This window comes from Labrus mixtus, chromosome 6 (assembly GCF_963584025.1).
Source record: "Labrus mixtus chromosome 6, fLabMix1.1, whole genome shotgun sequence".
Classification (NCBI taxonomy): Eukaryota; Metazoa; Chordata; class Actinopteri; order Labriformes; family Labridae; genus Labrus; species Labrus mixtus.
The window spans coordinates 5,508,197-5,523,571 of record NC_083617.1 but is presented as its reverse complement, the minus strand read 5'-3'; the positions used below and the strand labels follow the sequence as shown (position 1 = coordinate 5,523,571).

The window sequence follows — 15,375 nt, the reverse complement described above, 5'->3', positions numbered from 1 at the left end:
TTGTTGCTCGATACCAGGGCTGGGAGTCTTTGGGAGTCTTTGGGATGTATCGATTCCATTTCGATTCTTGGGGTCATGATTCGATTGAGATCCATTTTCGATTCAAATTGATTCTGGATTCATGTTTCAAAGTCTATTTTTAGATTGGTACATGCTTCAGGATCTACTCCAGTCATCTGTGGGACTGGCTGAATTTCTTGCCGCTCCATTTGGCATCACACTGAGTTAAAGAGCTAGCCTTAGCGCTTAGCGGGGAGGGACTGATGAGCTCAAAAAAAAAAATCTTTGGCAGTTATGAATCGATTTAAAATCTCAGAAGAAAAGAATCTCGATTTCTTTCCCCACCTCTACTCGTTGCAGCTTCCGGGTTAAAATATGACTGTAGACTTTTGTTTATTCTAAAGCTTCTGTACTTCCTGATACTCGTGACCAATACAATAACAGAGAAAGTATTGCATTTTAAATCACATGCAATTCAAAAGTATCCAAGTATTGAAGTATTTCACAACCTTACCTAGGACTTCTATGTTTGTTGCTTTGGTATTGAAATGGTTATTGACATGATTTGATTTGTGCTTGTATTATCTCGTTTTAAATTCTGGCTTTGTGGCAACCCTATGACACACAGAGAAAGTGACCTCACATCAGGAAGAAAAAGAAAACAAGACGAACAAGAAGCACCCGATTACTTTTTAACAGCTACTAAAGCCCAATGTTCTCTCAATAGCATGCCTCAGGTGAAAATATAGAGAGGTCACATATTGTGAGGAATCCAACAGAGGCACTTTTTGAAATGAAATCGGCCTCTTATCTGTGCAGACATGATCAAACAATGGACGGTGTCTGAAACACCTTAACTAAACTCCAGCAGTGTAACAGTAAACCAGCAGCTTTGAGGCCAAGAGTTCAGCTGCAACATCACTCGATTTATATAAGCTCATTTGGAAAAAAATAAAACTAGCCTGCAGCAATAAGAAAAGCACGATAAGTATGTCCCCCACAACAACCTCTGTCATGTAGACAGGAACCCATCCCGTCACACAAAGGCGCGTTATATAAAAATCTGTGCTCGGTTCATACATGTCCATCTGCTGTCAGCTTCGCTTATATAAGCCAAAAGGTGTGTACCATGGCTGAAGCTCTGCATTTTCTCCTGAAGTGTTTCTCTCATCCACCCAAATCAAGAAGAAACAGGCCCGCTGCTGCTGGATCGTATGCTCAGGGGCTTGCGTGTGAATGACAGCGGCAGGTGTTGGCATCATCACAGACGCTACCTGTCAGCGCGTTTGAGTCCAGGCAAAAAATGATACCAACTACTTTTCCCTTCGTTATTTCATTTAGCGCATTAGTCACACATATGTGTTCTTGTTGTAACATAATAAACCAGCTCAATGCCATGACAATCACAGCCTTCAAGTCTGAAAGGAAAGTGCAATGCTACTGCTAATCAACAACTCAGCCGTGTGTGTTGTGCCAAAGATATTAATAATCCAACGAAAGAGAGCGAGAGAGGGCGAGAGAGAGAGAGAGAGAGAGAGAGAGAGAGAGAGAGAGAGAGAGAGAGAGAGAGAGAGAGAGAGAGAGAGAGCGCTTAAGTTAGAAGAAGAATTTTTGGAAAGATGTGAATACTTCCTTGGACACCTGGAATCTCCTGGCATGCACACACAGAGCAAACCCACTAGACATGAATTATGTCACTTCAGCAATAAAATGAAGAGTATTCCCTGAGAGAACATTTCTGAGAACATTCAGGGAGAGCAAACCATTACAACTCTTTAAAAGTATTTTGTAAACGTAGCTGCACATTTTACTGTTCAGACTTTTTTTTTGCACAAATGCCTCAACTCTCAACTCAATGCATTACTTGCCGGTATATTTGCTTTTTTTTATGAAGCCAACTGAATCACTTATTACTAGAGTGCTCTACAGAAAGATAATTTGTATAAACAAACAAGCGTTAGAATATGCAAAACAGGTGCACAAGGTAATGCTACAGCTCTTTTGACAGCAAAGGACAAAGTAGAATCACACATTGCATTTACTTGATTGCACACAGCAAAAAAAAAAAACGTAATCACAGCTGGTGTAGTTTTCCACTGAAAGAAGACGCTCAATTAACTCCACTAGCGTCTCCACTCACAAGATCAACGCACCTTAAAGGGGTGCAGTAACTAACCCAACCCTAACAATAGTAACGAGGAAGCAGCAATATAGTCACCTTAACACTCGTGACATTTCATGCATTTAACTGATCCAAGTAAATTATAAAGATAATCATTAAAACATTTAACTTGTTATATTACTGTGCATCTGAGCTGTAACTATATCAATATGTTAATACTGTAAATGAAAGTATTCCTTTCACATACTCTTTAATCAATTAATCATGTAAATTACTGTGTATAATTTGTAAACTAAAAGATTTTTGCATGCAGACCAGACTTCATTATGAAGTGCATTTAGGCTCCTACAACTGAGTCAATGAGGTTTTCATGCCTCACATCATCCTGTAAAGACATTTCAGCGACACGGAGCCACCCGATATTAACACATCAAGTTACAACCAGAGCAGAATCCAACATGAACTTAAGGGAGCCGTGTAGACACTGTGATGTGAAATGAGTAAGACCGCAGTCACACACCCAGCAGGATGTCTGCTGCACATGTTTGACATCTTGTGGTCAAAGATAGGAACATCCATCTTATGGGTGGGAACACATAAATGATAAAAAACTGATCTGGAGTGCTTTGACATGCTTTTATGTAACTTAATCTGAACATATGCCGGCATGTCTTTTGCATTCTAGACACCTTTAAACTTCAAACATAAGATACACAGCAAGAAGGATTTAAGATACATAACTTAAGTTGTATATATACAAGGAAATGAAGGAGGTAATAATCTAGTTTCTGTGCAAAAAAATAAACCTAATTACCTAAAAACAGATGAATAACAAAAACAAAAAGATGAGAACACTCACCTGAAAGTGCAGAATTATGGTCCAGATCAATCCCAGGGTCAGTTTTGGGTTTCCATCTGTGATGTCGTCGTTCCTGATATTTACAAGTTTGACCTAACGAAAAGACACACATGATAAATATGTTGCATAATTCAAACCCTAAATCCCTGCTCTTAAATGGTAAAATAAAAGGATTCAACTTAACATTTATTTGGTGTAATAATAAGTTGAAACACATCCACATTTCCCTTTATTTAAAAAAGCACCACAAGAGGGCGATATAGTCATTCCTTTATGTCGTGGATCACTGTTACTGTAATCCTGAGACTGTGAGGTAACAGGGAGTATGAAAACAAGCATTTTACATGCTAATATTATGACTTTTTCTGTGTTTTTATCCATGTTTCTGCCTTTATTGCTAACCCCTGGACCTCTCTGATGATTTTATTTGTATCTTCTCTGTTGCTGTTTGTAGCTCAGCACCATTGCTTACCCTCAATGGGTTGAAATAAATGAATAAATGATGATGCTATTACAAATTTAATGCTATAATCCTAAAAAATACACAAATACACACCACTTATGGGAGATCATAATCCCGTGTCTTTAAAGAATTTGAGGTGTGAATCATAAAAAGAGTCTCCACATGTTCAATACAGAAGTGATTCATTAATCCCTCCAGTGCCCGCCTAATCATCTGTAATAATTAAAATCAATATGCTGCAGGGGGAGATTTAGGGAAGATCAAACAGTGAGATCATTTTACATTTAATGACTGCTGTGATTCAATGCATGCGTCTGTTGTGTAGTGTTAGCTAAGACAACAGAACAACTCATTTGTGACCATCTATGAATCCTTTGTCTCAAGTCTTACGTCACATCTGGCTGCGGCTCAGCCTGATCGTGTTCCTCACAACACCCCGACTGTAGCGCGGAGGGGGGGGAGGGGAGGGCAATCAAAGCTCCCTGAACCCCCTGCTGATGTGATTCCCCCGTCAGGCCTCCTCAAATGCTGCTATTATAATTAGCGGCAGGCAGCCGAATTGTCATTTCTCATACCGTAAGGTGCCATGAGTGCGATGTTGGTAGAACGGGCAGAGTCTAAGTAATCACCACTGTGTGAAGCTGTCTCAGTTCAATTATGTATTTGCCTTTTTACAACATGATGCAATTCACAGAGTTCAATGCAGCTGCACACATAAACAGACACTTTAACCTTTGCTATTCAGCGGTAAGCGCCTTTTAGAGAGTTTGCAATCCTGTGTCAACATGTGAAAATTCATATTTAATAACATGCACATTCAGGCTGGAGGAAATGGGAAAGGAAAGGCAGAAAACCGAGGAATGACTTTTGCTATTTCCTCACTCTTTGATGGATTTTAATCTTAAATTTACTACAGATTTTCAAGCTTAATCCATAAATCTAAACATTCAAATGTTTTGAAGACAATTGTTTGCAAAAAAAAAAGATTCTATTCTTCAACCAAAGTGTGACAGAAGAACAAGAGGAGACATTTTTTACTTTGATTGATCCATACCTGCCGCCTCTTGAGAAAATCCAGTGCTATCTGTACATTCTGCAGTCTGTGAAAGCGCATCCTCCCTCTCTCCCGAGGCTGTGGACACAAAAGAGGGAGCAGGGGACATGTATCGTGATCAGGTTTGACTTAAGATCGGAGAGAACACATTTTGGAAAAATGATTAGTAGCATGAGGTTACAGGACATGCTTACCCTCTGATCTGGTGAGGTTAAAAGAACACACAAAAAACTCTACCAATGGCAAAAGTAGCCATTTCTGCAGGCCTGCTCAAAATCTGTGCATGTACACAACATTTTCCAACCATGTGCATATCTAAAAAGGCCTTCAAGATTTTAACACAACGCTAGACAACACACACAACCGTCTTAATCGTAGCGGAAACATATTGAACATTTGTTTCACTGCGCTTTTTCATTAAATGTGATTTTTTTTTTTTAATTAAGAGCGATGCTTCGTTTGTATTTAATCTCTTCTTATTGGCTAATACATTTGAATATTCGGGCCACAGCATGAGGTAATGGAATGGAAAATGCGTTGAAGCCAAGATGCAGCAGCAGCAGCAGTGAAAGGACCTGTGCTGCTTTCAGCCGTGTTTCTTAGGCTGTAAAGCTTAAAGAGAAGAATCCAGCTCATCTCCATAGCAAAGCGATACGATTTTATAAACCCCACTCCCCAGGCTTTACGTTCACTGGATCTCATTCAATTACGAGGCCCTCTTGAGGTTTCAAAATAGCAATTACCCAAAAAAGCAGCAGATGAAAAATGTCCTTATGCTCACCAATGCTCGGAGTGCTTTGATCGTATGGCTCAATGATGGGCAAAGCTACTGAAATAGATACAAAGACCCAAGCTTCAGGGCTCATCTTTGTCGTGATTTATTGACTGATTATACTTTTGCAAACGCCAAATGTATTGCTTTGTGGCTTTTTTTTTTGTCTCACACGTGTATTCAAATCATGAAGCATGAAGATGTTTGGGTCTTTAGATCATTTCTCTGCATCATCAGTGTCATCTGATTATGTAATCTGGGATTTTTATTCTTGATCAAAAGAGGTGGTTTTTGTGACACAACATTTCTCAAAGTAATCACAAATTTAGCAACATTTAAAAAAAAAAAGCCTATATAAGAACTATAATCTCTGCTACAGCAAAAGACAAATCATACAGTGGGATTGATTCTTCATTCCTGTTAACCGACCACAACACGCTCTGATTTAGTTTTTGTTAAAAGAGGGGTAAGGTGGATGGGTGGGTGGGTGGATTGGGGGGGCAGGCCACACGTACCCCCTTATCATCATCCACCGTGTCTCCATCATCATGCTGCTCAACTGCGCATGCTTCTGTCCCACTCACCAACCGCAATGTCTTCAGAAAATCACGCTCCCTTGGCTTATCACCCGAAAAGGCAACACATGGGGGGGGGGGGAGAAAGGAAGACATGGACACACATGGCGGCCAAATCAAAAGGAAGAAGGACAATGGACAGAAACCATAATCAAAGAGCCGAGGAGGAGGAGGAGGAGGAGGAGAAGGAAAGTAGAAAGGAAACAGGATGTAAACAGAAAACAGATAGCTACTTATTGGATGAAAGTTAGTTACACTGGAGAGGGAGTAACAGCTGGGGGCTCCTTGCACAGGAATGCATGCAGTTCATATACAGTAAGCATGATAACATTAAGGAAGTCAGGGCTGCACAAAGACTATAGAAAGAATGACCTGTTAACGGATAAATGAAATAATACAGAAAAAAGGTCTGCTGGATGACGTGCAGAACTTTAATAGCCATCATCTAACTCCAAAGTTCTGCAGCTATACGCACACTGTGTGCTCTATATGTGCAGGATTGGGAACAAATATTCTGAATTTGAACTCTACATGAACATAGGGGCCACTAATGAAATCATCTGTTCAATATTTTGGGTCAAAATAACACGATTTGGACGTAAGTTACTCACAATATTACTTTTTAAACTATTTAATTCTTGCAGTTTTTGCTTTACAGTTTCCAAAAATAATGTTGGACCCACATGAAGATTTCATCACTTAAAAGAGGGTAGAAGCGAGCGCTGCACTGGGTCAGTGCAGTAATCAGGTGCTCTTCAAGGACAGGGGACGGAAGTGGAATAGCTTGTAGATATTTGACTGTCCTGATAACAAACAAAGTCCGTAGTGTGGAAAGGCAGTCTGAATTTTTATACACCATCAGAGTGCCTCGGACTTTCAGATTAGACTGCCGGACTTTGTTTGTTATCAGGATTAGCTACAAGATATTCTAACTGTTTAACATTGACAGCCCTTTTTGATTCTATCTATGCTTTTATAAATAAGTTAGATCCTGCTTTGCGAGTAAGGTGTAGCATCATTTCCACAATCATTATTTCATCCATCCAAAATTCAATTACACAAGCAGTAGAGAGAGAGAAAGAGAAAGTAAGTGTTATCTGTCGATTATCATACTTAGCTGTTCCTGCTAATGCCACAGTTACCTTCACCTCTACTACTGGCATTGGATCAATAAGTCTGCATTAGCTGCAGTTGTTGTTGTTGTTTGTTTGTCTCATTCTATGTCTCTTTCTGAAAGCCCAACACAGTCGCAGCACATTGTTGTTCAACATGAGTCTGGTTCTGCTCGAGGTTTAAGCCTTTTAAATTCAGTTTTTCCTCACCACTGTTACTTTGCTGAATGTTTCTAAGTGTTGTGCTTTTTGTGAATTATGTTGGGTCTTTGTAAATAACAAAACTAAGAGTACAGTCTGGACCTGCTCTTTTGTTAAATGATCTTTGGATGACATTTATTATTGGCGCTATACAAATACAGATTGATTGATGGTGTTTTGATTGATATAGCTGCACAACTTTCTTCACTCAAATAATAAACTGTTCACGATCGTAACATGACTCAATCACAGAACATTTTGTGGAAACAATGGAACATTCTCATTCTGGGCCATGTGTCAGGTGCTGTGCTCTGATTCCACAGAAGTGCAACAACGTTTTGCAAGAATTCAGAACAGAGTCATCGCCAGCTGAGATCCTCCAGGAATCTGACACAGAGAGGCTTAATGACTTCTCGTGTAGTTGTGGTATTTGAATACAGGGCATGCATGAAAAAACAAGGGCGTGGAAATTTTACAATCATAGCCTGTACAAACTAAAAGATTGGTGCCTTATCCATGTAGACATTCAGGGGTGTTTTAAACAAGTAGTTGATATAACTGGATTTTTTTTCTCTCCCTAATATAGATATCAGTAATGAAAAATTCCATATCAGTCGGGCACTAGTAGTAAAAATAGCTTTTTCTTGTTCAAATCTCTCATATATTTTATTTTAGTTACAATGTATTACAACCATTTTTGTATTTTGTAGGTTTCATTGTCTATGTGATCATATCCTTTAAGTTATCTGTTCTTTACAAACACATTACATCCATACAAATTAAAGAATATTTAGAAAGAAGTTAAATAAGCGTTAAAATAGGCAGGTTAGCAGGATGAACTGTGTTAATCATTTATTATTGAAGAACTTGCTGGAAAATACAACCAAAGAAAATAAATCTATTTGTAAGACGCGTTTAACATCCCACTGAACAATGCTGCTGCTTGAGCACTCGGACTAATACTTTGGCACAAAGCGTCCCATCCATGACTGTAGCCAACAGAATATATGTAAAGAAAAGAAAACTGCACAGCTCTAGACTTCCCTACTTTGTATTGTTTTTATCTAGAAGCCCGGCCCAGCTAATCTCAGTGATGAGCAAATCAGTTAATTGCATAGCTATCTCTAAATAGAACAGTAATATAAACAGGGTCAAAACATGAAATAATTTACAGAAAATATGATTGAATGAGTGGATTCAAAATCACAACAGATCTGATTTCTAATAATCAACTCCTAGAATTTCATCCTTGCATCAGTTACATCATTAAAAAAGAAGACCAGCTGCTTCAGTCAGGTGAAGATATTCACAGAAGGGGAAAGTGTTTAAGTGTTTTGTGATTTCACTCAATTCTACATGAACCAAAACAAAGTGAAATAAAGATCGCAGAAAAACGTTAACTCACCAATGTGTCTCCAGACAGAACCTCCAGCAGTGAGATCAGGTTATGTCCATCTCGTAGGTCTTCGTACAGGTCATTGATATGTTTTCGTACCTGGAAAGAGACGGAAAGAAAAATGTGAGCAAACTGTGGTATCCTACTGTTCGTCAACAGTTAAACAATTGTTCATTATGACTTAACGTACATATTTATACAATTACTTGACATTTTTGTTTTTTATTGTTACTGTATGCAGTTAATACATTTTTTCTACATATCTGTATACATATTCTTTTCTGCATCTTAATTATGTTTTGTTTAGTTGTTTTTTTTTAACTCTGTGATATTTTAGCATTATTTAGTTGGAGGCTTCAAATAAGCTCATTGAGTTTTCTGCCTCTTCCTGCACTGAATGTTGTCTAATTTGTTATTCGTTTAATATGTTTTTTGCCCCTTACTGTGCAAATAAATAAATACTACTAATACTACATGTACTCAAGGTTGGTTCTGTTTGAAAGTCTCTAATAATAAGGCAAAGATTTTAAGACGGATACCAATATTCATTTTGTGGGGGCGTGAGGAGAGAGATAACCTAATTGTTATTCAATAAACAGATTTTTTAAAGACTATTTTTGGCAATTTTGCCTTTATTGATAGAACACCTGAAGACAGACAGAAATTGTTGAGAGGAAAGATTGGGGTAGACAGAGTCCTGGAGTCGACCTGTGTGTAACGCAGCGAGGACTGTAGCCTCTGTATACGGGGCGCCTGATCTATTGACCAAACTAAACAAGCACTTTGTTAAAAAAATAACTTTTAAGTGTGCACTGTGCAACTATAACTTCAATTCATACAGAAACAAAAGATGATGTCGTATTACAAATAATTAAAAATTCTAGTGCTGACCACCGTCTGCTCAGCTGTAAAACTCTACGATGTGCTGTCACTGATTTTCGTTCAGCTGGAAAAACTAAGTGATGACACAATTCCTCAATTGCTCTACATTGTTTTCTGCATTATACTTTTCTGGTAGAAACATGTCTGCATGTATCTGGACACCTAGTAGCCCGTAATACATCGTGATCAGCCTTTATCAGCGTGTCATTTCAAGCCAAGAATAACATTTGCATTTGTCAAGCAAGAACACTTTCAGGACTATTTCACAGACCAAAAAGTCATCCACATTCTTCCACTTGATATAACTTACAGTAGTATTAGTATTTATTTATTTGCACAGTAAGGGACAAAAAAAACATATTAAACAAAAAACAAAATAGACAACATTCAGTGCAGGAAGAGGCAGAAAACTCAATGAGCTTATTTGAAGCCTCCAACTAAATAATGCTAAAATATCACAGAGTTAAAAAAAAACAACTAAACAAAACATAATTAAGATGCAGAAAAGAATATGTATACAGATATGTAGAAAACAAGTACAATACAACAATACAGCACCAATAAAAAACAAAAATGTCAAGTATAAATATGTATTGCCATAATAGCGTATTGCTCATGCCATTCAGTTTTTCAGTTTCCATTAGAGCCACGTTTTTAAGAACCCTGTTGTGGTTCCCTTTTTCATTCACAATTCCCTCAGAACAGAAATGAATGTGCCATACAGCACTCTACATAACACCTTGTGCAGGACATCATTGTGACACTTCATCTAAGCACTTAAGCGTGGCACTTGTCAGCTCCGGTCCGAGGCTTCTTCCTTCCAGCAGGCCCATCTCTCCTTCCTGTCCTAAATACTGCGCCTCTGAAATCACCCTGCAGCCTGCTGACCTGCTTTCACACAGGGCTTTCAGCAACTGTAATCCCAGATAGCAGCCACAGCTGTGGAGCCAAAATAGACCTGGACCCTTATGTTATTGGGTCAGACAAGCAGACCCCCAACTATTACTCAGCACCTCTGAGTTTTCACCGACCATGCGTGAGGCCTGCTGAAATCTAGCTGTCAAACATTACAGATTCCCCCCATTAAACCATTAACTCCAGTTCAACACGTTCCAGCCGCTCGTTTTTACACGCATGTAATTCCTTTGTCGTTTATGCACTTTTCATGTTCGCAGTTCTGCATGAAAAATCTGATTTACTGATTTTTTTTTCTGCGAGTATTGAGATTAAATTTACATGATTTACTAAAAGATTCTCATCAAGCTGGGTGACCCAGTGAGCTGCAGCCAGCACTTCCTCGAGGCACAACTGGAATATAAAACCGGTCATTAGCACTGATTCATGAGAGGCTCCATCGCCATAAAGCGAGGATTGATCTAATTGGCGGAACCCTTAAATTCACCCTCAGGGCAGGTTTATGTCCAACTCAAGCTTTGAAGATGATCATCAAAGGGCGCAAAAACCCTCAGGAGCAAAACAAGAAATACAACTTGGCAGGAGGGAAACCAGTGGCCCACCAGTCTCTAACATGGTTGAACATTATTTGCATTTTCGGAGGAAGAAGTCTAAGGCTGAAGCCGCCATAAAGATGTGTTATTAGCAATGCTAGCAGTTTAAGAACACCAAATAATACGACAGGAGTCTGCATCGACAAAAGCAGCTTTGTAAGGCTGTGCTCAGGGCAAGGCTAATGTCAGCATGCAAATATGTGAATGTATATAGTGGGCCAGATAGCCTAGCGGTTATGTAAGGCATTTAACTGCATCAAAACCAACCTAAAGTCATCATAATCAAACAAAACCATCATCATCGTCATCCATTATATCATTACTTGTGTAAGTTTTCATTAGCTGCCAAGGACTTCTATTCATTTGTTTTGCTGTGGTTTCCAAACAGATATCGATATCGTTAGATTTTGACTAGAATTTTCTTTAAAGGCTTTATATGTGATTTTTTTTGATCCAGCAGATGTCGCCCTTGAGCACCAGCATGAAACCAAAACAACTCGCGCTGCATTGTTGTGTTAGCACGCTAATGCTAGCGATCTTTATTATGCTCGTATCTTCACACTGCATGTAAATTTACCTGAAATGAGCGTGATCTAGAAACACAGTTAAGCAGTGAGTACAGTATGTTATTCTTCTTTTCTCTAGTCCCTCAATTAAACAACTTTTATACGCGAGGGGAGGAGTCAGCCGGTCGTCCGGGCGATGTAAACAAAGTGAAGATAGGACTCTGAAAACTCTGAAAACATCACAGCCAGTGGGACTCGGGTGTTACACCCATTGTAGACAGTCATGACTCACAGAGTTATTTTCAGAGGATATACTTGATTTCTACATTTAAGTGTGAAAAATCACATATAAAGCCTTTAAAGTAAAACATTTTCCTATCAAGACAACTCTTAAAGTTATTGCTGACAAGACACTGTCTACCTGGAAGATATCCAGTACACTTCAGGAAAGGGGGAGTAATGGGAAGAAATAATTCCCTTTAATAAATGAATGACAGGACTACATTTGTACTTGGCATAACATAAAATAATGTGATTTTTAGGGAAAAGCAATGTTCATTGTACCACTGACGCTTGAATCACATTACACAAGACACTGATTCACTTCACAGAGAGATATTAGGTGAGACATGTCAGCGCCTGTCTGGCTGTTTAAGTGTTTCATTAACTCGCACAGACAGATGAAACGTTGTAGTGAGCGATTAATTCCTGAGTCACCAAAAGACAACCTGTTGCTACAGCGGTGTAACATCACATGTTGTGTTAAATGACTTTAAGCAGACGTTAATAATATCTGGGGAGGAATGTTAGCATGTTAGGGCCTAGCATGGAGAGCAGTGATTGTCAACACTGTCTACGTTTCTTAAATTGATTGTTTATGTTGGAGAGAATTGATTTGTTGATACTTGAAATGAAAGTGGGATTTTTAACGTGGTTTCCTTTCTGTATTTATGGAAACACTGGACAGAGATGAATGAGATTCTTATATACAGGAACTTTAACTTTGACATGTTCTGTCATCGTCAATGTTAGAAGAGAAAGGGAGGGGAAAAACAACTTTCACACATTCGTTCTTACCTTCACCAGATGCTGGTTTATCCATTTTGTAAACGTCTTTTTCTGCACTCTGTCTCTTTCATCTGAGGAGGAGAGAGAGAAAGGAGAAAGAAAACGTTGTGTGAATTATTTGACATTATAAAGGAAACACCACAGAAGCGTTTTGGGCAACATTAACCTCCTTCGATGAATCACCATGATCATTAGACCACCTTAATTCTCTTTTGTAAGTGCCTTGCATGTAGACCAGTGGTTCTCAACAGGTGGGTCGGGACCCAAAAGTGGGTCGCAGAACTGTTTTTAGTGGGTCGAGATTGTGTGCCTGGAAAAAAAAGACTTTAAACATATTTGTTTTGTACAATTTAATTCCTCTGCGTCACATGTTTGTACCGTCTGAGGACAAAACTGCACACTTTGTCATTAAATAACTCTGATTAGTTGAAAAATATCATACATTTGGGTAGCGATTTGTCATGATCAGTTGGTGGTGGGTTGAGAACCACTGATGTAGACTATTAGGCTGTATTATTTTAAGTGGTAACAAACAGCTCATTGTTGTAGATTTGTCTCAAGCTCCCTGTTGCACAGAGTCAGTGTGCAAAGGAGTCAATGAAAGTTTTTTTTTTTTAAGTTTTGTATGAAAGACACACGAGTCCCAGTGGCTTTTAGGGAGGATGTCATTTTCCAGAGGCTTACATGGCATCACTCGCTCCTGACTGCTGCTGACCACATGTTTTTTTTTAATTCCACATCGCCATAGCAACATGACTTCCTGCAGCCAGAAGCAAAAAACCAAGACGCAAATTGATGCAATTTAAAAGAAAATAGTGAACATCCAGTTATGTCTGCTCAAACTCAACTCCTATTCATCTGGGAAATAAGAATGAAACTTTCAATATTATGTTTTCCTCTCTTCGACATAATGAACAACTTTGATTTGTCATCGCTGTATTTTTCCAGTTTCAGAGCAAAGATGGATACAGGCCAGTTACCACAGCCGTGACTCATTTTCCACGTCTCTGCTTGACAAAACCCTTCTGAGTGATCCTCTATGAACACACTGTTCACGTGTACATTCAATAACATGAACAGCAATCTGCCGGCAAGACATTGCCACATTTTCTCTCAAAAACAATGTGGAAAAAGACGTTTTTTCCTGAACTTTGACCACAGGACCAACAGCACAGATAACCTCTCCCCTCCCTTCCCTCAGTGCAGCTCACTAAACGAGTTTTGCTCGAGGATATCTTACCAAGTATTAGCAATGAACAAGCACAGACACGACCCAATCAATCAAGGAAATGACGTTAAGCAGTAAGATGAATACTGACCCATGCAGCACATGAGAGTTACCATGTGAGCTCTCTGCTCCCTCTCAGTCTTACGCAGGTACTTCATCCTCTGCAGCAGCTCCTGAGGGCTGTCCAGAGGATCGAGGTTCAGGTACGCGGCTGGATAAGCAACTGAGGAAGCAGTTAGCTGTCTTCCTCTTCTCTGCTGCCTGCCTGCCTGCCTGCCTGCCTGCCTACCAGCCTCTAGGGCAGCCGTGACTCCCTTTCTCATCAAGCATCCAGAGCGAGTCCTGTCAGGTTTTCCATGGCTACTCACTGTTTCGACTTTCCACGCGGTTTAGTGTTATTCTTGCTCTCAAAACCACATGCCTCTGGATGCTTCCAATGCACTTAGGCAATGATAGAGCCAGTTTATTTAAGCTGCAATTTAAGAGCAATTCAACATAATATCTGATTACAGCCTGATACATTTTATAAACGGAAACACCTTGTCAAATGTGTTTTGAGCGCTCTAATCATGTTCAACCGAAAAAATCTTGACTTTCAAGCTTGCAAGAGTTTTCAGATAATCATCTCTCTATTGTTCAGCTGCCAAGCGTCACCACAATGTTTACAACAGTAGAGACAAACCGAGACCCGTGCAGGTGAAGAGTAATCAACGCTTTTCATGATCCAACCTAAAAAAAATCCCAAAAGTAAGGAACTGAATTTCATTGGAAGTTGGTCCGTTCAGAGTTACTTGTTGGATTTATTTTTTTACGACCACCTTAAACCAACGACTAATTCTAAAGCTACAGTAAAATTGAGAAATTTAAATGTTTGCATCCGTCAGGACAAAATTCAGTTTTTATGATTTCATGGTACGTGCATTTGACAGTTTGTGTAAGATGAAAAAAAAAACACAACAGAGGCTTGTGAATGATGTGAAAAATGCACTTCCAGAATAACTGGGGTACCTTAAGAGCTCTGCGACTGTACTGTCTGCAGATTCTTTCATTTAGTTCAGCTAAAAATAGTGCATGTGAAAAGGCTGCAGAGAATTGTAAAGTGGGTTGGTCTGACAATTATTTGTCACATCCAGATCAAGGGCTGGCACAGAGCCTGTTAAGTAAGCTAATACAGTACATCGATGTTTCACTTGATAGTCTGCGGAAACAATATTTGTTAATAAAAGAATCCAGAGGAATAAGGAAATAATCCGTCTTTGTATTGAAGATGTGATGCAGTGGAAGACAGTTCTGCTGTGTCACTGCTGATGAGTCTGTCCTTGTGGCTCCACAGATGAATTAACAGAGAGATAAAGCTGTGCAGTCTGCAGTAGCACACCAATTTGGTTAGTAAAGCCCATTTCTAAGCTCTTTTGCTGCATAATATATGAACCTCGACGGAAAAGTTCATTAATATAGATTCGCAGAGGAAGTATTCCAGGAATCTGTCCGGCTGAGAGCAAAGGGCAGAGGTTGACCCAGCGTTCAGACGTGCCCAGCAGGAGGCTACACTGTACTTCACAAACTACACAGACCACTGATAAAAAAAAGAAGCATGATTAATAGGCTCAGATCAACATCACTGACGCA

At 39.3% G+C, this 15,375-nt stretch overlaps 1 protein-coding gene across 1 annotated transcript in view; it reads right to left on the bottom strand.

Moving 5' to 3' along the window:
• The window catches only part of dst (dystonin), a 112,131-nt gene that overhangs the window by 82,246 nt on the left and 14,510 nt on the right, over window positions 1–15,375 (bottom strand). Inside the window, exons 2-6 of the mRNA XM_061039610.1 lie at window positions 12,528–12,589; window positions 8,564–8,653; window positions 5,855–5,890; window positions 4,499–4,576; window positions 2,982–3,074 (exon numbers count right to left, since the gene is read on the bottom strand). Coding sequence (XP_060895593.1) covers window positions 2,982–3,074; window positions 4,499–4,576; window positions 5,855–5,890; window positions 8,564–8,653; window positions 12,528–12,589 — 359 coding nt within the window. The remainder of the gene's footprint in view (window positions 1–2,981; window positions 3,075–4,498; window positions 4,577–5,854; window positions 5,891–8,563; window positions 8,654–12,527; window positions 12,590–15,375) is intronic.